Source organism: Natator depressus, chromosome 23, assembly GCF_965152275.1.
Source record: "Natator depressus isolate rNatDep1 chromosome 23, rNatDep2.hap1, whole genome shotgun sequence".
In the NCBI taxonomy this organism is placed as follows: Eukaryota; Metazoa; Chordata; order Testudines; family Cheloniidae; genus Natator; species Natator depressus.
The window spans coordinates 19,859,120-19,883,813 of record NC_134256.1 but is presented as its reverse complement, the minus strand read 5'-3'; the positions used below and the strand labels follow the sequence as shown (position 1 = coordinate 19,883,813).

At 53.4% G+C, this 24,694-nt stretch overlaps 1 protein-coding gene across 7 annotated transcripts; it reads right to left on the bottom strand.

Annotated features, from left to right (window-relative positions):
• Positions 1–847: 847 nt before the first annotated feature.
• On the bottom strand, positions 848–24,185 carry LOC141976238 (osteoclast-associated immunoglobulin-like receptor). Of its 7 annotated transcripts, none has more exons than XM_074937094.1 (5): positions 10,837–10,931; positions 9,483–9,773; positions 8,769–9,059; positions 7,887–7,997; positions 4,269–7,509 (listed from the first exon to the last, which is right to left on the bottom strand). In XM_074937094.1, exons 1-5 carry the CDS (start codon positions 10,844–10,846, stop codon positions 7,400–7,402), a joined length of 813 nt encoding a protein of 270 aa, XP_074793195.1. In that variant the 5' UTR covers positions 10,847–10,931; the 3' UTR covers positions 4,269–7,399. The 7 variants fall into 7 exon arrangements, with proteins under 7 accessions (XP_074793198.1, XP_074793195.1, XP_074793197.1 ...); XM_074937095.1 differs by having other exon boundaries at positions 7,356–7,509; positions 7,894–7,997; XM_074937092.1 differs by lacking the exon at positions 4,269–7,509 and adding an exon at positions 24,142–24,185 and having other exon boundaries at positions 7,643–7,997; positions 10,837–10,872.
• Positions 24,186–24,694: the final 509 nt, after the last annotated feature.

Here is a 24,694-nt window from a genome sequence, read left to right as displayed (position 1 = left end):
ATGATACCGTCCTCCCCATACACTGATACTCACCTCCCCACACCCCGCTGTGCCCAGCCAGCCAGCAGCCTGGAGAGGAGATGAGATTAGTGATCAGATCCCAGAGCAACTGGATCCTACACCCTGGTCTCAGATCCTCCCTGCATGGGCACACGCCCTGGTCTCTGATACCCCACCATGGACACATGCCCTGGTCTCTGATCCCAGCCATGGACACGTGCCCTGGTCTCAGACCCCACTCCCGTGGACACACCCCCTGGTCTCAGATCCCCCCCATGGGCACACACCCTGGCTGTCTCTGATACTCACTGAGGAAGAGGACAGTGAGAGCAGATGCCATGATGGGGGCAGTCGGGGGCCCCTCAGCGCTGCCACCAACAGCCTGGAGCCCAGCTCCACCGAGTCTGAGGCCCGAGTGTGAGTGGAATGAGGAACTGCGCCGGGGGCTGCAGCCCCAGGAAGCCCGTGATGCGCTCGGCTCCTTTCTTCCCATCAGATGGTTTCTCTGCAATCTCCAGCCCAACTCTACCGTGGTCAGAGCAAAACCAGCTCCCTGCCACGCCCAGCAAACCACATCCCCTCCTGCAAGTGCCCAGTGTCACGGAGTCCCTGGGCGATGCTCTGGAACTGCTGCTGGAACTGGGGAAGTCTCCTTTCTGTGAGCAACCTGTCTGCAGGGCACACAGCTCACACAGCTTCCATCTTCCTGGGCCTGACCTCGGAGCATTCAGCATCCTCTGCCCCTCCATGCACTTCCCACAGCGAGTCCGCCCAGGCGGGGTCCTGGGGAAGCCAGAGGGTCCTGCCCCCCAACTCCGCAGTCAGACATGACTCTCAGCCAGCCAGTAAAACAGAAGGTTTATTAGACGACAGGAACATGGTCTAACACAGAGCTTGTAGGTGCAGAGAACCGGACCCCTCAGCTGGGTCCAGTTCAGGGGGCAGTGAGCCAGATAACCACGTCTGCCGTTCACTCCATGTCTCCAGCCAGCCCCAAACTGAAACTCCCTCCAGCCCCTCCTCCTCTGGGCTTTGTCCCTTTCCCAGGCCAGGAGGTCACCGGATTCCTTTGTTCTCCAACCCTTTAGCTCTCACCTTGCAGGGGGGAAGGCCCAGGACACCAGGTGCCAAGAAACAGGGTGTCGGCCATTCTCTGTGTCCAGACCCCTGCACACACCTGCCCTCTAGGGCTCTGCAAGGATCATACACCCTTACCCCACCACCTAGATACTTAAGAACTGCCTAGGGGAAACTGAGGCACCCCCACACTATTCAGAGGAAACATTAAGAACAGTCCCACTTCGTCACACCCAGCCCCACCCTCCATCACCTCCCAGCCCCACATGGGAGCTGCCCAGTCTGGGGACCAGCTGGGAAAGGGGGAATCTCAGGAAGCGTCAAGAGGTGCCCAGGCTGCCCTGAGCTTTTCCAACGGTCTGGTCAAGCCTCTCTACAGCAGCAACAGCTTAGAGCAGAGGAGGGCTCTCCCCCCCCCACACACACACAGTGCCCCCCATGGAGTGGCCTTCTCCCATGGAGCAGGGAAAAGATTCCTTCCTGACCCGACTGCTCCCAGCACCTGCCCTGGAGTATGAGGGTGGAGAAGTCTGGCCAACTTCCTTCCCAGGTCATGTCGCTGCAGACTAGGGTGAGCAGATGTCCTGATTTTATAGGGACAGTCCCGATTTTGGGGTCTTTTTCTTGTATAGGCTCCTATTAACCCCACCCCGTCCCGATTTTTCACATGTGCTGTCTAGTCACCCCACTGCAGACTCTGTTCTTAGCTGAGTGATGTGGCACAGAGACAGGACATAAGTGTGGGCGGTTGGAGGGGCCGTGGTTTCCGGCACCTGGGAGGAGCTGGACAGAAGGGTAAATGTAGATCCTGAGTTGTTAAAGGAAGAGCTGTTAAATCCGCAAAAGGGGAAGTCTGCCCAGAGCCGGCGCTCGCTTCCTGTTTCTGCTACTGCCAGTGAAACTCTGTGTGAACCTGATGCCTGGCACTTGCCCTGTTTATATACCCCGGGTCTGGCAGGGGAGTGGGGTCGAGTGATTGGCGGAGGGGGCTGGGAGCCAGGACTCCTGGGTTCTCTCCTTGGCTCTGGTTGGGGGGGTGGGGTCTAGTGGTTAGAGAAAAGGACAGCGATTAGAGGCAGCCCCCTCACGGTGAAAGGCCCGGTGTCCCTTCCTCAGCCCATCCCTGGGGCAGCGGGTCTGCGCAGCTCAGGGCCTGGGGCAGAGCTCACAGGGGCCGAGGGCTGAGCCGAGCTTCCCTCTCTGACCACAGGATGCTGCGAAAGGGACACTTCTGGGTGGGAGGTGAAATTTAGGGCAGCCAAAGCAAGCAGAGGTCTCTGCAAAATCCAGGAAACCCTGGGACCATCAGCCTGGTCAAGCATCATGCAGCACCCGGCTTGTCTATGTCTCTGTGGGGTGGGGGGAGAGGTCACCCTCAGAGTACCCTGCAGCAATGGGGAAGGGGCATTGGGCTGGAAGCCAGGAGACCACAGGGACTTGTCTTCAATCTTCAACGGACCACTACAGTCAAACCTCAGAGTTACAATCTGACCAATCAACCACACACCTCATTTGGAAAAGGAAGTGAGCAATCAGACAGCCGCAGAGATATCTTAAAAAAACAAGCAAATACAGAACAGGTCTGTGTTAAACAAAAACTGCTAAAGAAATAAAGGGGAAGTTTAAAAAGAAAGATTTGACAAGGGAAGGAAAGTGTTTCTGTGCTTGTTACATTTAAATCAAGATGGTTAAAAGCATTTTTCTTTGGCACAGTCAAGTTTCGAAGCCGTACGAAGCCCATGTGCAGTTGTATGAAGTCAATGTTCAGTTGTAAACTTTTGAAAGACCAGCAGTAACGTTTTGTTCAAAGGAGCGAATATTTCAGAGTTACGAACAACCTCCAATCCCGAGGTGTTTTGTGACACGAGCCGTGGCACCGTGAGAGGAGCGGGCGTGATGGGGTCACCAGCCGGGAGAGACCCAGGCACCTTCTAATGCCCCTGCAGAGACCCGGTCCCCGAGCTGGAGGAGACACTGTCAGTGGTTATGTGGCCAGGCCCCTAGAGAGGGACGTGACACAGGCTTTGTTTATACGCCATTGGCTGGAGGGCAGGAGAAAGCTGGGGGTCAGGGGGCTCCATTCCTGGCTCCAGGAGGGGAGTGGGGTCTAGTGGTTAGAGCAGGGGGCTGGGAGCCAGGACCCGGGTGTGATGGTCTCGCCGTCACCAGTCCTTTGCTTCGACATTCCCCCCGCCATGGCCTGTCACCCACAACTAACATGCCCCACCCCTGCCTGCCCCCCATCTCCCATCCTGCCCCCTGGCCTATCCCCCTTTGTATCCCCCCGAGCCTGCCCCCCCGCACACCCTGCCCCCACCATGGCCCGTGCCGTCTCACACCCCCGTCCCCTGCCCCGTTTCCCCTCAAATGCCCATCCCCGCCCTCAGTTAAGATGGCCGCCATATCCCAGTGTCCCCAGTGGGCTTGGCGCCAGGCTGCCCTCTGGGAAATGGCGCCGACCTGGGCTGGGAGGGGCAGTGGGGGGCAGGGGAATGCAGGGGGTGGGAGAACGTGGGGGAACATTGGCAGCCAGGGGGCTGAGGGGGCAGGAGCTGTGGGGCAGGGCAGTGACAGGGAAGGGGGGGGAAATGGAAGCTGCCCCTGTGGTTAGGGGCGCCTGGGTTCCCCCTCATGAGCGTTTCAGGGTGAATCTGCCCCATGGCTATGGTGGGTGGGGGGGCGTCCCCTGCTTCTCGCTCCACCTCCCACCTCCCGCACGTGGCTAGTCCTGTCCCAGCTCAGCCGGAGTTTTGGCAGGAAAACAACCGCTCGCCCCATCCGCCGACCCCGAATCTGTGAGGGGGAGCCCCTCCTGCCCCGTCCTTATCCCATCCCCCCTCCAACCTCCTCCCCGGATTTGGTCCATCTCCTCTCAAAGCTCTGCCAACCCCATCCCATCTCCCCTCAAATCCCCATCCTCTCTGCCCCGGTCCTGTCTCCTCTCAAACCCCCCCAGCCCGCGCCAGTCTCGGTCCATCTCCCCATCGTGCCTCCAACCCTCGTTCCCCTCTCCCATCTCCCCTCAAACCCCATGTTGTGCCCCCCGTGACCTCCCCACCTCAGCCTGTCTCCCGTCCAACACCCATCCACCCACCCTGTTTCTGTCTCCCCTCAAATTCCTGTCCCCACTTCCTCCCTGATCTCAACCTGTCTCCCCTCTAATCCCTCCCCCCCGCCCCTCGGCCTGTACCCCAAATTCCCGGAGCCCTGCTGCTCTTTGCAGAGGGTCTCACAGGCCCAGAGGGCTCAGGGGGGTTGGAAACTCCCTCCCTCGCCAGCGTCACACAGGCCGGGGCCCGGAGGGGCTCGTTTCAAACCAAGCCCCTGGTTTTACTCGGCTCCTGGGCAAACCCCCAGCAGCAGCCGTTCAAAGGCAAAGCTTTCGGGTTAAACCCCCGGACAAGGAAACAAACCCAGCCTGTCTATTGAAACGGGGGCTGAGCAATGGCGGCCAACAGCCGGAGTCAGACCGGCTCCAAGTCCCGCTCCTTCGGGAGTCACCGGAGCAGAGCCGCTTGTTTCCAGAACAGCCGGGCTTTGTGGGGAGGAACCGGTTCATTTCACTCTCCGGACGGACGGGCAGGGCGGCCGCTGACCCCGCTCCTAGTGTAAGCGGGGGAATGGTCCCGCTATTGTGGGGAACTTTGCTGGCTTATACACGCCCCGGTGGGATTGACTGGCGAAAGGATCTGAGTCTTCGCTCCCGCTTCCTTTACCCCTTTCCTCCCTCCTGTGCGTCAGAGTCCTCATAACCCTGGCAAGGCTGGGCCCCGCATTCCTGCGGGCTCAACCCCCAGTCTTGTGATGGTCACTTAGGACAAGGGTGAGGGTGTCCCCACTCCGGGGCACTCTGTCTGCACCAGATGCTTCCCTGACCCACTGATCATTACACAGAGTTCAGAGCACACACAATTCATTAAACACAACTCATAAGAAAATACGAAAAAGATGGGGAAGGTTTAAAGAAATAAGTCACCCGCCCTGTGGGCACGGGGACACCACAAACAGTGTCTCTGCATGGGAAAGGAAGTTCACAGTCTGTTCCTCCCACGTTCCAGGCATCCTGCCCAGGCCGTGGCCGTGCCACAGTGATACCACAGGGTGACAATCTGTACCTCAAAGTAGCGCCATGGAGCCCCCGTATTCACCACTATGAGAGAATTATGATAGCTTGGGTACAAAAAGAAAAGGAGTACTTGTGGCACCTTAGAGACTAACCAATTTATTTGAGCATAAGCATCCGATGAAGTGAGCTGTAGCTCACGAAAGCTTATGCTCAAATAAATTGGTTAGTCTCTAAGGTGCCACAAGTCCTCCTTTTCTTTTTGCGAATACAGACAAACACGGCTGTTACTCTGAAACTTGGGTACAAAGTCTGCCTTGTGAGGCATCATTTTAAAAGTGTTGAACGTTAACAAAGTTGAACATTAACATTAATGTTGTTAAACATTTAAAAGCCTCTTGAACATTCCTGTCCTGGTACATTGTACGTGCGACCCTTGTAGGGGAAGGGATGAAGCATTGCTGTGTTTGCTACTCAAATATGGCGTGAGGTTGGGAGATGCCCACAGCCAAACTTTCAACTGCAACAAAGGACCAGCCAGACACTGTTAATAGCTCATCAACACCCCTCAAGGAAAGAATCCACTATCCCAGAGACTGAGTACAATGGAGAGTGCTTGAGCAATGGGGACTGCCTGATCCCCGGGTCACAGCAAAGATCTTTCCAGCAAATTGGGAAAACATATAAGCGAGGGGAAGGGACATAAGGGCTTCTCTTCCCCACAACTCAACACCTGGAGGAACATCTGAAGGACAAAGGCTTTGAACTGGGGAAGGGTGGTCCCAGGCTGGGATGGAGTCCAGTCTGTGTATTGAGAATCTGTAACCTGCTTGTACCATCTGTCAGGGGGAGACACTGCCTGATTCAAATCCTGTTTCATTTGTAGAAATTAGACTGCGAATATATTTTTATTTCTTAAGTAGCCAACTCTGATCTCTGCACCTGCACCTTATAACCTCTTAAAATCTCTCCTTCTGGAGTTAATAAATCTGTTTTATATCTGACCTAAAACAGTGTGTTTTGCTTGAAGTGCTTGGGAAATCTCCGCTCAGTTTACAAAGGCTAGTGCCTGTCCACTCCACACCGAGGGAGTGGCGAACTTAATGAACTTACACTGGACTGGCTTCTGACCAGGGTAGGATGGTACCAGTCTGGGGTGCAAGGCTGGGGAGCTGGCGGGAATTGGCTGGAGCCCCCCTATTGATGGTACCTGAGTGGCTGGGAGATCATTCGTGTAACACATTTGGGTGGGTCCCTGCCTGTGGATGGCTGTGTGACTGCAGAGCCTCTCCGAGGTTTGCAGTTTGACATCAGCATCGCAGTGTGAGAGGCAGGCCAGGTTAGTGGCTTTGGAGGGGGTCCCACAGTCCAGGTTGCTCCGTGGGGACCCCATCACACACAGGTCAGACACTTGTTCTGGCGGTGGCCAGATGCCCTCAGGTGCTAGATGGCAGGACCCTTCTTCCCAGCGTTACGATCCCCCTCCGAGTCTGGCCTGCAGGGTCTCTTGGCTGGGGACATCTCTCTGTGCTGGCCCAAAGTCCCTCCCACCAATTTGGGGCTATTAACTCCTGGTTCCAGCTTCTGTTTTCCCCCAGCGCGATATCGACAGTCGTGGGGCTGTAGCCAGGGGGCTTTTTGGGTCAGACCAACCCAGTATCTGTGGCTGGTTCTCTCGCCCAGGTTACAATGTTCAGCGTCGTCCCCAATTTCCCCTGGTTCCCGCGGCCTTGGCACAGCTGGGGAACTTGCCCGTGGGTTTTACAGGGGAGCTCGCAGGAGGGCCACTTCGCAGGCTCCACAGTCACAACCGTGCAAACGACCCCCGGGCGGCTCAGGCATGGGGTTCAATCCCACGTCCTCTCCGGCGTGGCTGTATCGGAGTGTGTCCCGGAGACCATGAGCAGGGGGGGTGCTGCCCATGAAGCCCTGTCCTTGATGCCTTGATGGCCCAGCCGTCTTGTAGGGCCCGGAGCTCTCCCCAGGGCGCCCCGTGGCGCAGACTCCCCATCCCTGCTGCCATTAGCCATTTCCGCCACCCCTAGATGGAGGCCCTGACACAGCCCCTCCCCCAGCCCCACGCCGAGCTGGGCCCGTCCGGATGCTCAGACGGATTCGGCTGCACTGGTCCTTCCGGCTCCATCCTGACGATGCAGCGTCACGTCGCTTGGGGTGAGGGTGACCCCGCTGCCCTTCCCCAACGCGGAGGCAGCCAGGCTGTAGTGGGGGGAATCGCGGGGTGTGGGGGGCTCACCTCACCTACCGTCCAACCCTTCTCCAGCTGTGGGCAGCCTCGGCCAGGATCAGCACTAGGGCCAGCAGGACCCCGGCGCTCAGGGCCAGGCGGACGATGTTGCCCCCCATGTAATCTGGGGGTGACAAAGGGGGAGGCGGGTTGGTGCAGTCAGACCCACCGGGGCCCCCTCCCGCTCCTGCGCCCCAGGACAGGAAGCCGCAACAGCTCCCTATCCCCATCCCCCCACCCTGTCTGTGTCTGTGTCCCCGTGCGAACCTCTCGATCCATCCCACTGCAGGGAGCCCCTTCCCGTGGCATCTGGGCCCTACATACCCCTAGTAACTCCAGCCATTCTCCCCACCTAGCCCGAGCCCTTCGTGGATCCCACTGGGGGCGGCTCTTTGGGCAGAACGAGCCCGTTTAACTGGCCAAGGGGGTCTCCTCCCCTGCCCCCTCGCTGCCTGGGCCCTGGGGCAGAGTGACCAGGAGATGCCAAGCTGGGGCCTTCACCTCTCACCCCCAGGGATGAAGGGTCGCTGGGGTAGGACACGGCGACCGGCTCCTGCGTGGCGAACCCCCGGCTGGGGCGGACAGAGACGGAGGGCTTGGGCAGAGTGGGATCTGGGAGCAGAAGGACACAGGCCGTGAGACACAGACCCCGGGTGGGGAGGGGCCGACACGGCAACCTAGCCACCGGCCTCTCACTAGCACAGCTCCCCATTGAGTGCTGGGTGTCCAGGGGAGTGGGGAGGGGATGGCTGAGCAGCCCCTGGACCCCGAGGCCTCTGTGCATCCCCCGAGACGGGGAGTATCCTTCTGGGAGAGGACCCCTGCTCCGCAGCTCCCCCTGGGGGCAGGGATCCCCCCTCCCTCGGACTCAAATTTCCATCAGCTGCTGCTCCCCCCAGTGACTCTGTCCCCCATGAGCGGCAGGTGGACCCCCTTTTCCGGGAGGTTAGCCCTGCAGCCCTCCCGCGCTGCACAAGGCACCGCCTCGCCACCCACTCCCATAGCTGGAGAACCCCCAGGCCAGTCCCCCACCATCAGAGGAACCACGGACTGGCCCCAGTCCTGGGTCAGCCCCAGCCAGCCAACCAACCCGAGCCCCAGCCATGCAACGCCAAGCATCCCCAGCCACCCTGAGCAACCCCAGCCCTGTACTATGCCCGCGTAGCCTCAGCCCCCAGCCAGTCGGCCAACCACAGCCCTGGGCCGGCCAGCAAACTGGCCTATTATACCCGCCACCCATGCCATGTCCACTCCCCAGCCGGGCGTCCCCTCTGCTGGGCTCAGGGCAGAGCCTGGCTCTGAGAGTCCCATCAGCATGGAGCCCATCCCCCAGCCCCGGCGAGGGTCCAGCTGGGAGCATGGATGCCAAGCCGAGCCCCTCACCTGCTACCACCAGGTCCACGGGGTGGCTGGGCTGCGAGGAGACGAAGGGCTCTGATGGGGGCCGGTAGCTGCAGCTGTAGCTCCCTCCGTGCTGCCGGCCCACGGTGGGGATGTGGAACTCGGCCCCGTCCCCAGCAGGGTCCATGTGTCGCGGCGGGTCCCGGTCTCCAGCCTTGTGCAGGAAGAACCTCACGTCCCGGCGCTGCCCCTGACACCGGATGGTGACGTTTGCCCCTGGGGTGGTGACCCCAGTGGGGCTCAGAGAGATGGAGGGTCTGGGTAAGCTGGGATCTGCGCACAGGAGACAGGCTGTGAGAGTCAAGCCCGCCCAGGGCGCCGGGTACACACGCGAGCGGCTAGTCCTGCCCGGCCACGGCTCCATTGCTATTTTCAGCTCCATCAGAGCTAGCCCGGCTGCCGCCCGCCGGCCCCCCACTGCAGGGCAGACACCCCACAACAGCCCTCAGCTCTGGGGTGACCCCGGGGTGACGGCTCCCTGCCTCCGGCCCGGCCTCAAACAGGGCCACGCTCGTCTGGGCAGGGGACAGAACTTCGCGCGCTGGGGTACGAGGTCCCCCAGCAGCCGAGAGCCCCCCAAACTTTCCCACCTCCGGCTCCAAGGCCAGGTGCCCTGCCTCTGGCTGGGCGTGGGGTTGGGAGCAGGGTTGGCTGGCTGTGGGGCTGGGAGCCGAGGTGCCGGGCTGGGCCACTCACCGGCTACAATGATCTGCACAGGGTCGCTGGGCTCCGAGTAGGCAGCTGGTCCTGTTCTGTAGCTATAACGACAGGTGTAGCTGTCCCCGTGTTCCCGTCTGGCGCTGGGGATGGGAAATTCAGCCACATAACCAGCAGGGTCCGTGTACCTCAGATGGTTCCTGTCTCCATCCTTGTAGAGGAGGAACCTCATGCCCAGGCGCTGATGCCAACACCGGATGGTGACGTTTCCCCCCACGGGGATCACCCCACCGGGGCTGACGGAGATGGAGGGTTTGGGGAGGGACCCCTCTGGATTCACAAACAAACAGGCCGTGAGTGGGGGTGACACAAACCGCGTCCGTCTGGTTCAATCCTCTGCCCGTCTGTCACTCCAGCGTCTTACCCCCCGCCCCCCGGCCCGTCCCTGGGTGCAGGCCCGGCCCCTGGCTCACAGCCGGGGAGAGACACAGCAGGGGAGAAAGGAGATTTCCCGTCTCAGATTCCTTCATTTCTCCAGGGTCAATTCAGCCCTGCCCCCGCTGCAGTCAGGAGTGACTCCGGATTGACCCCGGGGGCTGAGATCAGAATCACCCTCCTGTTTCTCTAACATTGTAGCCCAGCGGCAGCTCTGCTGGGGTTGGGCTGAACATGGATTATTCTTTAGAATATTCTAAAAACCACGTTTACTCCAATTGTCCGGCAATGTGCTGTACACACAGGAGCGCCGGGTGGGGTTCGTGGGACAATTCTGAGTCCTTTGAGCAAAGGCTCCGAAAAACACGTTTGCAAAATCCCCCGGTTGTTCTAACATTTTCCTGCCCATCTCTGGGGCCCAAACTCCGGCTCTGCTCCAGCCCAAACCGCTGTCAGCCGCTGGGGATTTAGCTCTGCTCTGCCCGGTGCTGGGGGCCCATTTGGGGACGGGATATTTCCAACGGGATGTTCCGAATGCCGGGTCAGGCTGAGCCTGACCCACGAGCAAAGCAGTGACACGTGCGTGTGCAGCAAGCTGAGGGTGAGACACAACGGTGCCTTGCTCCAGTCCCTCTGCGCATCCACTTCTTACAGCCCTGCTCTGACTGACCCGTTCCCCGTGGCTACCGCCAGCTCCCTGGGCACAGTTCGGGGGTGCTGCGGGGTGGCTGGTGCCTTCACTCTGTATTTCCTGGGGGGCAGAGCTTTGAGTGCAGGTGAATTCTCCCTGTGTGGTACCCATCCCTATAATGAGTGGGGCGAGGTCTCAGTCCCCACCTCTGGGTGTGGAGGGGAGCAGAGATCTGACAGGATCATCCCTTTGGGGGATTGGCACCTCCCACCCCTCGTCCTTAAAGTGGAAATTCCCCCAGCTCCCCCATTGCCCACAGAAACTCACCTCCTGACATCCCGCTCCGCCCAACGAGCCAGCAGCCTGTAAAGGAGATGGGCCGTTAGGGACCAGATCCCAGAACAACTGGATCCTACACCCTGGTTTCAGATCTGCTGCCCCCACAATGGGCACACGCTGTGGTCTCAGATCCCCCCTATGGACACATACACTGGCCTCAGACCTGCCCCCCACCGCCCACAGACACACGCCCTGGTCTCAGATTTCCCCCATGGACACAAGCCCTGGCTCTCTCTGATACTCACAGAGGAAGAGGACTGTGAAAGCAAATGCCATGATGGGGGCAGCGGGGTGCCCCTCAGCACTGCCCCCAACGCCCCAAAGCCCAGCTCCACTGAGCCCCAAATAAGGAACTCAGCTGGTGACTCCAGCTACAGGAAGTTGATGATGTGTCATCTCCTCCTATGTCTGTCACATGTTGTCTCTAATCTGCAGGTGAAATCTAGCAAGGCAAAGCAAGCAGAGGTCTCTGCAAAACCCAGGAAACCCTGGGCCCACCAGCCTGGCCAAGCAGCATGCAGCTCCCAGCTTGTCTATGCCTCTGTGGGGTGGGGGGAGAGATCACCTGCAGTGCACCCTGCAGCATTGGGGAAGGGGCATGAGGATGGGAGCCAGGAAACCACAGGGTCTTGTCTTCAATCTTCCACTGACCACTACAGTCGAACCCCAGAGTTAGGAACTGACCAATCAACCACACACCTCATTTGCAAAAGGAAGTGACCTATCAGATGGCAACAGAGATAACTTAAAAAAACAAGCAAATACAGAACAGGTCTGTGTTAAACATAAACTGCTAAAGAAATAAAGGGGAAGTTTAAAAAGAAAGATTTGACAAGGGAAGGAAAGTGTTTCTGTGCTTGTTACATTTAAATTAAGATGGTTAAAAGCAGCATTTTCCTTTGGCACAGTCAAGTTTCGAAGCTGTACGAAGCCCATGTGCAGTTGTATGAAGTCACTGTTCAGTTGTAAACTTTTGAAAGACCAGCAGTAACGTTTTGTTCAGAGGAGTGAATATTTCAGTTGTGAACAACCTCCATTCCCCAGGTTTTCATAACTCTCAGGTTCTACTTAGCGTGACCAGAAGGCAAGTGTGAAAAATCGGGATGGGGGTGGGGGGTAATAGGTGCGTATATAAAAAAAGCCCCCAAAATTGGGACTGTCCCTATAAAATTGGGACATCTGGTCACCCTAGTTCTACTGTATTTCCATGCAGATTCACAAACAGACACCCCCTCCTTCCCACACACACACACACCGCCTGGTTTGTTGCATTCTGAGATCAAAGCTGGCTGGTGACCCATGTAGGTAAAATGAATACGTGATCATGCAATTAAAGGGGGCAAAGTTAAGGAAAACTTAACTATGGCATTTCCTGGTGCTGGAGGGTTTGACTCTGGAGACTTCCCGCTCAGCCTGCCAACCTGCCCACCTGCGACATGAGCCGTGGCACTGTGTGAGGAGCGGGCCCGATGGGGGACCCCTGGGTTTGCTGCCCCTTGCCCCACAGCTGAGCAATGATGACGGGTTTACACTGTAACGCCTGCTTCTAAGGGGCTTTTCTCAGCATGTGAATTAAATCAAGCAGGTTCAAAAGAAAATTGGAGAAAGAGAAATTCCATCCCGGGCCCCCAACGGGTCGCCAGCCGGGAGAGACTTTCTAATGCCGGGGGCACCGTGCCTCGGGGGCGGCATTAGAAGATGGTTCAGGCTGGCCAGATTGTCCCAATGGGCTTCTTAAATCCCCCACCCGACTGCTCGCCAGCCGCCCCACAACCGCACAGGAGCCTCCCCCCATAGCTGCTCTCGGCCCCACAGAGCAGGAGGGGGATGAGCAGCATATTCACTGCATAACAGAATCATTCCCCCTTGTCACCCACAACTAACACCCCCTACCTCTGCCTGCCCCCACATCTCCCATCTTACCCCCTGATCTATTCCCCTTGAAATCTCCCCGAGCCTGCCCCCCTCACACCCTGCCCCCTCCACAGCCCATCCCTCCTCACACCCCCATCTCCTGCCCCATTTGCCCTCAAATGCCCATCCACCGCCCTCAGTTAAGATGGCCGCAATCTCCCAGTGTTCCCAGTGGGCTTGGTGCCAGGCTGTCCTCTGGGAAATGGCGCCGACTTGGGCTAGGAGGAGCAGTGGGGGGCGTGGGGGGTAGGGGAATATGGGAGGTGGGATAACGTGGGGAACATTGGCAGCCAGCGGGCTTAGGGGCAGGACCTGGGGGCAGGGCTGTGACAGGGAATGGGGGGAAATGGAAGCTGCCCCCGTGATTAGGGGTGCCTGGGTTCTCCCCTCCTGAGCATTTCAGGGTGAATCTCCCCAATGGCCATGGGGGCTGGTGGGCATCGCCTGACCCTCGCTCCCCCTGTTCCCGGCCAGTGGTGCCCCAGCTCAGTTTTGGCAGGAAAACAAAACTGCCCCCATCCGCCGACCCCAACTCTGTGAGAGGGGAACCCCTTCCCCCCATCCCACCTCCAACCTCCATCTCTCCTGCCTGGACTTTAGTCCATCTCCCCTCAAAACTACACTCCCCCAGCCCCATCCCATCTCCCCTCAAATCCCCGTCCTCTCTGCGCTGGTCCTGTCTCTCCTGAAACTCCCCCACCCCGCACCAAACTCAACCCATCTCCCCCTCTCCCTGTCCCTGCTCCAGCCCTCATTCTCTCTCCCATCTCCCCTCCAAATCCCACCCAACCACCCCTTTCTGTCTCCCCTCAAATTCCTGTCCCCACTTCCTCCCTGATCTCAGCCCGTCTCCCCTCTAATCCCTTCACTCCCCCGCCTTCAACCTGTCCCCCGCAAAGTCCCAGAGCCATGCTGCTCCTTGCAGAGGGTCTCACAGGCACTCTCTTTGCACCGGTTGCTTCCCTGACTGACTGATCATTACATAGAGTTCAGAGCACTGTTACGAATTATACCTAATTGGTCACGCACAGTTCGAGTCTAGGCTGAGGCTCACGAACAAAGTCCACAACTGCAGAGTTCCCAAAGATACTAAGTTTATTACGCTCGAGCGTGGTGCCCCCCTGCTAATCAGGAGGGGACCCCGAATGCAGGTTATACAGAGATTATATACCTTTTAGCAAAGCATGTTGCCCTTGTGCACCGGAAACCTTAGCCAATAGACAAACCCTTCCCTTATCTACCACCTATCCCTGCTAAGTGCATCCCCCGTGCTAAACCATGACTTCAACTACACAACAGGGTCCTAAAGCAACGCACCAGTAGCCTTTCTTATCAGGAGGGGAGGCTCGCATCAAGGCCAGGAGGCAGGGAGTTAGGAACAGAAAAAGAACAGAAACTGGGAGTCGAGACAGGCTGGAAACAAGGGGGGGGTTTTCACAGGAATGCAGTATCTAAGGAACACTCCTCCTGGTGCATGATGTGTTTGCTTTTAGACAATGGTGGGCCCCAAACCAAAATGAAGTCACATATGCACATATGCTAACTTTTCCTTAACAGTACATACCATTTATTAAACAGAAACTCATTAAAAAAAATAAGGAAAATATGGGGAAACTTAAAGGAAACAAGTCATTCCACCCTGTGGGCATGGGGACACCACAGACAGCTGTCTCTGCACAGGAAAGGAAGTTCACATTTTTTTCCTCAAACTTCCAAGGTCTCTTTCCCAGGCCCTGGCTGCACTGTGGTGATACCACAGTGTGGCAATCTGTACCCCAAAGTAGCACCACGGAGCCCCCCCATTCACCACTACGATAGAATTATGATAGGTTAGATACAAAGTCTGCCTTAAAGAATGAGGAGTACTTGTGGCTCCTCAGAGACTAACAAATTTATTAGTCTGTAAGGTGCCACGAGGACTCCTCGTTCTTTCTGCTGATGCAGACGAACACGGCTACCACTCTGAAAGTCTGCCTTGTGAGGGATCATTTTAAAAGTCTTGCTGTCCTGAACATTAATGTCCTATTGGATTGTACGTGCGACCCTTGTAGGGGAAGTGATGAGGCATTGCTGTGTGTGCTACTGAAATATGGCGTGAGGTTGGGAGATGCCCACAGCCAAACTTACAACTGCAACAAAGGACCAGCCAGGCAGGGGAGTGGGGACTAGTGGTTAGAGCCGGGGGGTGGAGCCGGGCCAGGACTCCTGGTGTAACCACTGCGGTGTCGCCCCTCCGGGGCTCGCACACAGCCCTGGGCTGGGCCGGGGCTGCATTAAAGGTGCATCAGCTGCCCGGCCGAAGGGTCCCAATGAGCCTCCTTCAATCAGCCCCCTCGTGCCAGGACCCCGACCCCCCTGCTCACCAGCCCCCCAGGAGCTTTCACCCCAGGAGCAGGAGGGAGATAAGCAGCAGATACATTGTGAAGCAGGGTCATTCCCCTTCCCCCCCAGCCTGACTCCCCTGCCCCCAGCCTGTCCCCCCTCACAGCCCCCCACTAGCCATGGCTGCTATCTCCCTTTGCTCCCCAAGGGAAGGAAGCCCCTGGCTGCCCTCAGTTGACATGGCCATCCCACAGCCCTCGCAGGGTGGCCATGCTGCCCCCTAACTAAGATGGCCGACACCTCAGCTTGAGGTAGGGAACAATCCTGCCCCCCAAAACTGTCTAGAGGGGAAGGGGGAGGAGGAGGGGTGAATGTGGGGTTGGGCCCATTATGGGGCAGGGAATGTGGGGCAGAGGGGATGTGCAGGGGACACTGAGGGGACAGAAAAGAAAATGGGGGACCCTGCGGGGGCTGGAGCTGAGGGGGGGGTGAGGTGGGGGCAGTGAGAGGGGAGGCTGCTGGGGGTAGAAATGGCAGCCCAGCCGACACTTGGGGGGTGCTGGCTTCCCCCTCAGACTCCTCAACAATCCTGCCCCCCAGCTCTGAGCTTCGCGGAAGGGAGGCTTTCTGCCCTCAAACTCCTGTCGTCGTCCCCCGGCCCCTCTCCCCATAACCCCCCTCCAGACACCCCCAACCGTCTTCCCTCAAACTCCCGGCTCCCCCCAACCGGCTCCCCCTGAAGCTCTGCCGTGGGGGGCCCCTGAAGCACCGGTGGCTAAATCACTCAGTAGATGGGGGGTGGCAGTCACGAGGGTGAAGCCAATTTCTCTCCCCCCGTCTCTTTAAGGACCCGAGTCCAGAGAAAGGGCCCATGAACCCCGTGGCAGGCGGCACCTGGGGGAGAGTCGGGGCTGATCAGCTCTGAATTGATGCTGATGCCGGGCTGGGCGAGGGGCAGGCTGAGCTGCTGTGAAAGCAGGAGCTACACGGGGGCTGCTGGGTGAGGGTTTCCAGGTCTCTGGGCCTAGAGAGGAGAGGGAGGAAAGCGGGGAGAACAGACCCCCTGGGTGCCCACCCCAAGGGAAGGGGCCCCAAGGGGGGTGGAGAAGGACCCTGATGGGGAGGAAGCAGCCGAGGTTTGGAACAGGACAAAGGTTGGCTGCTGGTTATAGGTCCCTGGGCTGGACCCTGGAGTAGCAGGCGGGCCGGGCTTCCCCTACCAGCCACGGGGGCCGTGGCACAGAACGAATGGGGAGCAAAGCAGGAGCCTGCCTGGGGCTGTCATCCAATGGGACTTTGCTACCCTGGACGAGGCGGAGCAGAGCGACCGCAGACCCCAAAGAGGGGTTGTGATGTTATCGGATTAAAATATGACCATGTCGATCGTTGTTGCTACCGTTATATAATTGCAACAAATCTTGTACAAAGTATGTCCAGTGAGGTGTCTATGGAGAGGTTGTGATTGGCTGACTGTGGTTGCATGTATCATTTTTGTATTTGCAGTTATGAATATTAACCACGTACCTGTATTTCACACGTTTGCTCCTGTGGTAACAACAAAGTGATTAGCCAGCAGATTGTGAAGGAACTATTCAAGTTGAGTTGCCCATCAAAGAACACTTAACTCACAATAGACCAGGGGAGCTGCCTGTCTACACTGAATGGCCTTTCCTGGGATGGCCTCTGCAATGACTAAGGGCAGCATGCACAGACAAGTGACTCCAAACACCATCTTGTTCCCTGTAATTTCCATGGGAGAACGATGGGTTTCCCTTCACTTGGCAGAAGCTATAAATGGCCCTGGAAACACCTCCATTTTGCCTCTTTCCTGCTCACACCTCTGGACTATGAACTTATAGCAATGGGAGCATTTGAACCAAGGAACTGAGGATCTTCCGGTGATTTGGAAGCAACCAGAGACTCAACAAGCCATCATTTTATTCCATCACTGCTACAAGCCTGATAAGAACATGAGAACAGCCATACTGGGTCAGACCAAAGGTCCATCTAGCCCAGTATCCTCTCTTCTGACAGTGGCCAAAGCCAGGTGCCCCAGAGGGAATGAACAGAATAAGTAATCATCAAGCGATCCATCCCCTGTCGCCCATTCCCAGCTTCTGGCAAACAGAGACTAGGGACACCATCCCTGCCCATCTTGGCTAATAGCCATTGATGGACCTTGTGACAGGTTCAGTCACAGAGACCCCCTTGGGACTGTCACCTGACATGCTGGAATTACCTCTGAGCCCATTTTCCCTTCCAGCTTGGGACTCCAGAACCCTGCCTTGTTGAGCCAGACATGCTATGTCTGCTGCAAACACAGACCCAGGTCTGGTCCACTCCCCCAAAGCTGCAGACTTAACTGAAAACAGCTTAGCAGTTTAAACTGCTTCCAGCATCCAAACACCCAGTCCCCAATGGGATCCAAACCCCAAATAAATCTGTTTTACTCTGTATAAAGCTTATACAGGGTAAACTCATAAGTTCTCCACCCTGTATAACACTGATAGAGAGATATGCACAGCTGTTTGCTCCCCCAGGTATTAATCACTTACTCTGGGTTCATTAATAAACAAACGTGATTTTATTAAGAATACAAAAGTAGGATTTAAGTGGTTTCAAGTAATAACAGACTGAACAAAGTAAGACATAAAGCAAAAACACACAAGTCTAAGCCTAATACATTAAGAAACTGTTTACAGGTAGGTTTCACAGTAACAGCCGTGTTAGTCTGTATTCACAAAAAGAAAAGGAGTAAAGTACTCCTTTTCTGTTTACAGGTAAAATCTCACCCTCAGAGATGTTCCAATAAGCTTCTTTCACAGACTAGACTCCTTCCTAGTCTGGCCTCTTTCCCCTGGTACAGTTCTTGTTAGTTCCAGTCATTTCAGGTGGAAAGCAGGGGTGTTCTCATGCCTGGTTGCCCCTTTTGTTCTGTTCCACTCCCTTTTATAGCTTTGGCAAAAGGAGGGAATCTTTTGTCTCTCTGGGTCCCCACCCCGCCTTCTAAATGAAAAAGCACAAGGTTTAAGATGAATTCCAGTATCCCCCAAGCCTCCACTCTTCCTGGGCTGGCTCACACGGAACACAGGAAGGTTTGCAAGTAAATAAAGCGTTTCACAACCAATTGTCCTAGTCAATGGGAGCCATCAAGATTCTAAACCACCATCAATAGCTCACAATTTGCATAATTACAATAGAACCTCAGAGTTATACTTTATATTGCTAGCTTCAGATACAAGAATGATACATACATACAAATAGGAGGAATATATTCAGTAGGTTATAATTTTTGTTATGATACCTTACAAGAGATCTTTTGCATAAAGCATATTCCAATTACACTCATAAGCATATTTCACTTATAAGCATATTTCCATAAAACATTATGGACTGCAACATCATGGACCTATCCTCCATGAATTTATCTAGTTCTTTTTTGAACCCTGTTATAGTCTTGGCCTTCACAACATCCTCTGGCAAGGAGTTCCACAGGTTTACTGTGCATTGTGTGAAGAAATACTTCCTTTTATTTGTTTTAAATCTGCTATTCATTTCATTTGGTGACCCCTAGTTCTTGTGTTATGAGAAGGAGTAAATAACACTTCCTTCTTTACTTTCTCCACACCAGTCATGATTTTATAGACCTCTATCATATCCCCTCTTAGTCATCTCTTTTCTGAGCTAAAAAGTCTCAATCTTATTAATCTCTCCTAATATGGCAGCCATTCCATACCCCTAATCATTTTTGTTGCCCTTTTCTGAACCTTTTCCAATTCCAATATACCCTTTTCAAGATGGGGTGACCACGTCTGCACGCAGTATTCAAGATGTGGCAGTACCATGGATTTATATAGAGGCAATAGGATGTCTTCTGTCTTATTATCTGTCCCTTTCTTAATGATTCCCAACATTCTGTTCACTTTTTTGACTGTCGCTGCACATTGAGTGGAAGTTTTCAGAGAACTCTCCACAATGACTCCACGATCTCTTTCTTGAGTGGTAACAGCTAATTTAGACCCCATCATTTGATATGTATAGTTGGGATTATGTTTTCCAACACGCATTACTTTGCATTGATCAATATTGAATTTCATCTGCCATTTTGTTGCCCAGTCACCCAGTTTTGTGCGATCCCTTTGTAGCTCTTTGCAGTCTGCCTGGGACATAACTATCTTGAGTAGTTTTGTATCATCCACATATTTTGCCACCTCACTGTTTACCCCTTTTTCCAGATCATTTATTAAGATGTTGAATAGGACTGATCCCAGTACAGACCCCTGGGGGACACCACTATTTACCTCTCTCCATTCTGAAAACTGACCATTTATTCCTACTCTTTGTTTCCTATCTTTTAACCTGTTATCGATCCATGAGAGAACCTTCCCTCTTATCCCATAACACCTTACTTTGCTTAAGAGCGTTTGGTGAGGGACCTTGTCGAAGGCTTTCTGAAAATTTAAGTATACTATATCCCCGGATCCCCCTTGTCCACATACTTGTTGACCCCCTCAAAGAATTCTAGTAGATTAGTGAAGCATGATTTCGCTTTAAAGAAACCATGTTGACTATTCCCCAACAAATTAAATTAATCTGTGTGTCTGACAATTTTGTTCTTTACTATAGTTTCAACCAGTTTGCCTGGTACTGAAGTGAGGCTTACCGGCCTGTAATTGCCGAGATCACCTCTTGAACCCTTTTCAAAACCTGGCCTCACATTAGCTGTCCTCCAGTCATTTGGTACAGATGGATCCAAGAACTTCGCAATTATTGTGTATAACTGATTCCTTTAGCCAGTTTTAAATCTCACCTTTCTTTCTTTCTTTTTATAAATAAACCTTTAGATATTAGATACTAAAGAATTGGCAACAGCATGATTATTGGGTAGGATCTGAGTTATATATTGACCTCAGTGTCTGGCTGGTCCTTTGGGATCAGAAGAACCCTTTTGTTTGATGAAATTGGTTTTAAATAACCACACATCATTAAGTCTTGTGTTTGGTGTTGAATTGAGGATTGGAATACCTAAGGAGGCTGCATTTCTGACTTCTTGATAGCCAGTGTGATGAGACAGAAGTTTACTTTTGTTGCTGGTCTGGTATATCTCAAGGAAGAATGGTTTCAGAGTAATCTCTACAAAAGAAAAAGGACACTAAACTTTCTAAACTACTACAGGCTACAAGGGGCCACAGCAATGGTTCCCTCAACCCACCCAGCAATATTGTTAACCTATCCAACTATATTCTCAGCCCAGCAGAAGCAGCTGTCCTATCTCGGGGTCTCTCCTTCTGCCCCTCCACCCCCTCGAACATGATACAGTTCTGTGGTGACCTAGAATCCTATTTTCGACGTCTCCGACTCAAGGAATATTTCCAACACACCTCTGAACAACATAATGATCCACAGAGGCCTGCCTACCAACATTACAAAAAGAAGGATTCTAGGTGGACTCCTCCTGAAGGTCGAAACAGCAGACTGGACTTCTACATAGAGTGCTTCCGCCGACGTGCACGGGCTGAAATTGTGGAAAAGCAGCATCACTTGCCCCATAACCTCAGCCATGCAGAACACAATGCCATCCACAGCCTCAGAAACAACTCTGACATCATAATCAAAAAGGCTGACAAAGGAGGTGCTGTTGTCATCATGAATAGGTCGGAATATGAACAAGAGGCTGCTCGGCAGCTCTCCAACACCACTTTCTACAAGCCATTACCCTCTGATCCCACTGAGAGTTACCAAAAGCATCTACAGCATTTGCTCAAGAAACTTCCTGAAAAAGCACAAGATCAAATCCGCACAGACACACCCCTGGAACCCCGACCTGGGATATTCTATCTACTACCCAAGATCCATAAACCTGGAAATCCTGGGCGCCCCATCATCTCAGGCATTGGCACCCTGACAGCAGGATTGTCTGGCTATGTAGACTCCCTCCTCAGGCCCTATGCTACCAGCACTCCCAGCTACCTTCGAGACACCACTGACTTCCTGAGGAAACTACAATCCATTGGTGATCTTCCTGATAACACCATCCTGGCCACTATGGATGTAGAAGCCCTCTACACCAACATTCCACACAAAGATGGACTACAAGCCATCAAGAACACTATCCCCGATAATGTCACGGCTAACCTGGTGGCTGAACTTTGTGACTTTGTCCTTACCCATAACTATTTTACATTTGGGGACAATGTATACCTTCAGATCAGCGGCACTGCTATGGGTACCCGCATGGCCCCACAGTATGCCAACATTTTTATGGCTGATTTAGAACAACGCTTCCTCAGCTCTCGTCCCCTAACGCCCCTACTTTACTTGCGCTATATTGATGACATCTTCATCATCTGGACCCATGGAAAAGAAGCCCTTGAGGAATTCCACCATGATTTCAACAATTTCCATCCCACCATCAACCTCAGCCTGGTCCAGTCCACACAAGAGATCCACTTCCTGGACACTACAGTGCTAATAAACGATGGTCACATCAACACCACCCTATACCGGAAACCTACTGACCGCTATTCCTACCTACATGCCTCCAGCTTTCACCCTGACCACACCACACGATCCATCGTCTACAGCCAAGCTCTGCGATACAACCGCATTTACTCCAACCCCTCAGACAGAGACAAACACCTACAAGATCTCTATCAAGCATTCTTACAACTACAAGACCCACCTGCGGAAGTGAAGAAACAGATTGACAGAGCCAGAAGAGTTCCCAGAAGTCACCTACTACAGGACAGGCCTAACAAAGAAAATAACAGAACGCCACTAGCCGTCACCTTCAGCCCCCAACTAAAACCCCTCCAATGCATTATTAAGGATCTACAACCTATCCTGAAGGATGACCCAACACTCTCACAAATCTTGGGAGACAGGCCAGTCCTTGCCTACAGACAGCCCCCCAACCTGAAGCGAATACTCACCAACAACCACATACCACACAACAGAACCACTAACCCAGGAACCTATCCTTGCAACAAAGCCCGTTGCCAACTGTGCCCACATATCTATTCAGGGGACACCATCACAGGGCCTAACAACATCAGCCACACTATCAGAGGCTCGTTCACCTGCACATCCACCAATGTGATATATGCCATCATGTGCCAGCAATGCCCCTCTGCCATGTACATTGGTCAAACTGGACAGTCTCTACGTAAAAGAATAAATGGACACAAATCAGATGTTAAGAATTATAACATTCATAAACCAGTCGGAGAACACTTCAATCTCTCTGGTCACGCAATCACAGACATGAGAGTCGCTATCTTAAAGCAAAAAGACTTCAAATCCAGACTCCAGCGAGAAACTGCTGAATTGGAATTCATTTGCAAATTGGATACTATTAATTTGGGCTTGAATAGAGACTGGGAGTGGCTAAGTCATTATGCAAGGTAGCCTATCTCCCCTTGGTTTTTTTTTGTTTTTTTTTTTTTCCCTACAACCCCCCCCCCAAGACGTTCTGGTTAAACTTGGATTATTGCTGTGCACATTGTAAGATGAGCTATTGCCAGCAGGAGAGTGAGTTTGTGTGTGTGGTTTTTGGAGGGGGGTGTGTGGGGGGGGGGGTGAGAAAACCTGGATTAGTGCTGGAAATGACCCACCTTGATTATCATGCGCATTATAAAGAGAGGTTTCTAAGAGGGATGGGCTATTACCAGCAGGAGAGTGAGTTTGTATGTGTGTCTGTGGGGGGGGCGGGGGGAAGGGTGAGAAAACCTGGATTTGTGCTGGAAATGGCCCTCCCTTGATGATCACTTTAGATAAGCTGTTACGAGCAGGACAGTGGGGTGGGAGGAAGTTTTGTTTCATGGTCTCTGTGTGTATATAATGTCTTCTGCAGTTTCCACAATATGCTATGCATCCGATGAAGTGAGCTGTAGCTCACGAAAGCTCATGCTCAAATAAACTGGTTAGTCTCTAAGGTGCCACAAGTCCTCCTTTTCTTTTTTTCAAGGAAGAATAACCACCAGATTTGGGGTACGTCTGCTCTTTTTCACAGCAGCTTGTCCTGAATTTGGTATTCTCAGTTGTGACCCATGAAGGCACTGCGACAGGGGGCACCCCAAGCAATGCAGGGGGAGCAGCTGAACTCCAGAGAGCGAGCGCAAGACCCCGGAGCGAGAGACTGAAGGAGGGGGTGTCGGACAGGCTATGAGCTCATTCCCAGACCTGGCTGCAAGGAGGCGCCCCGGTGGTGGGTATAGCGCACCTAAGCCCCTTCGTTTTCAGTTTAAACTGATTTGTACCCCAAAAAATCCTGGGTTTTTCATAAATTCAGTTTATTCCAATTTTCATCCTACTTTTGTATCATTCAAATATATGAAGAGTAACTTGTTTTCTTAGGAAAATACAATCCATTGCATGAGAGATCAGTATTCTGGTAATACGTTGGTCTGTGTGGATATGCAGAGCTGCCAGCTAAAGTAAGGCTATGGATTAGTCTAGAAGATACACACTGTCAAGGTTCCTTCCCCACTCTGAACTCTCGGGTACAGATGTGGGGACCTGCATGAAAAACCCCCTAAGCTTATTCTTACCAGCTTAGGTTAAAACTTCCCCAAGGTACAAACTATTTTACCTTTTGTCCCTGGACCTTTTTGCTGCCACCACCAAGCGTCTAACAAAAATAACAGGGAAAGAGCCTGCTTGGAAACGTCTTTCCCCACAAAATCCCCCCAAGCCCTACACCCCCTTTCCTGGGGAAGGCTTGATAAAAATCCTCACCAATTTGCATAGGTGAACACAGACCCAAACCCTTGGATCTTAAGAACAATGAAAAAGCAATCAGGATCTTAAAAGAAGAATTTTAATTAAAGAAAAAGTAAAAGAATCACCTCTGTAAAATCAGGATGGTAAATACCTTACAGGGTAATCAGATTCAAAACATAGAGAATCCCTCTAGGCAAAACCTTACGTTACAAAAAGACACAAAAACAGGAATATACATTCCATTCAGCACAACTTATTTTATCAGCCATTTAAACAAAACAGAATCTAACACATATCTAACTAGATTACTTATGAACTCTTTACAGGAGTTCTGACCTGCATTCCTGCTCTGGTCCTGGCAAAAGCATCACACAGACAGAGAGAACCTTTGTTCCCTCCCCCCCCGCCCCTCCAGCTTTGAAAGTATCTTGTCTCCTCATTGGTCATTTGGGTCAGGTGCCAGCGAGGTTATCCTAGCTTCTTAACCCTTTACAGGTGAAAGGGTTTTTCCTCTGGCCAGGAGGGATTTAAAGGTTTTTACCCTTCCCTTTATATTTATGACACACCCAATAACAAATAGGCAGGCACGCAAGCTCTGAAGTGCGTGCGCACGCATCTGAATGTACCAATGAATCTCCTGCCCACCACGTACACATTTCAGAACGGTTTAAAGATCTGACACACTAAAATGGGAAGAAAATGACAATCTGTCTCAGAATATGTTTCAGAACACAAGGAAGTATTTGAAAGTTTAAAAAAAGAAAAACAGGAGAAAAGGATGAAGTGGAGTGTATGCCCTGGAAATGGGGTGGCATCAAAGTTATAGGCTAATAGCTCTAAGTCTACAGCAGTAAACTGTTTATTCAAATGAAAAGCTTTATTTGGGGAT

What these genes read in the sequence shown, in the direction of transcription:
- LOC141976238 (XM_074937092.1), bottom strand. An exon ending in TGTGCAGATCATTGTAGCCG is followed by an intron (nt 9,060 to 9,482) that starts GTGAGTGGCCCA and finishes TCCTGTGCGCAG; the next exon opens with ATCCCAGCTTACCCAGACCC. An exon ending in CGTGGACCTGGTGGTAGCAG is followed by an intron (nt 7,998 to 8,768) that starts GTGAGGGGCTCG and finishes TTCTGCTCCCAG; the next exon opens with ATCCCACTCTGCCCAAGCCC.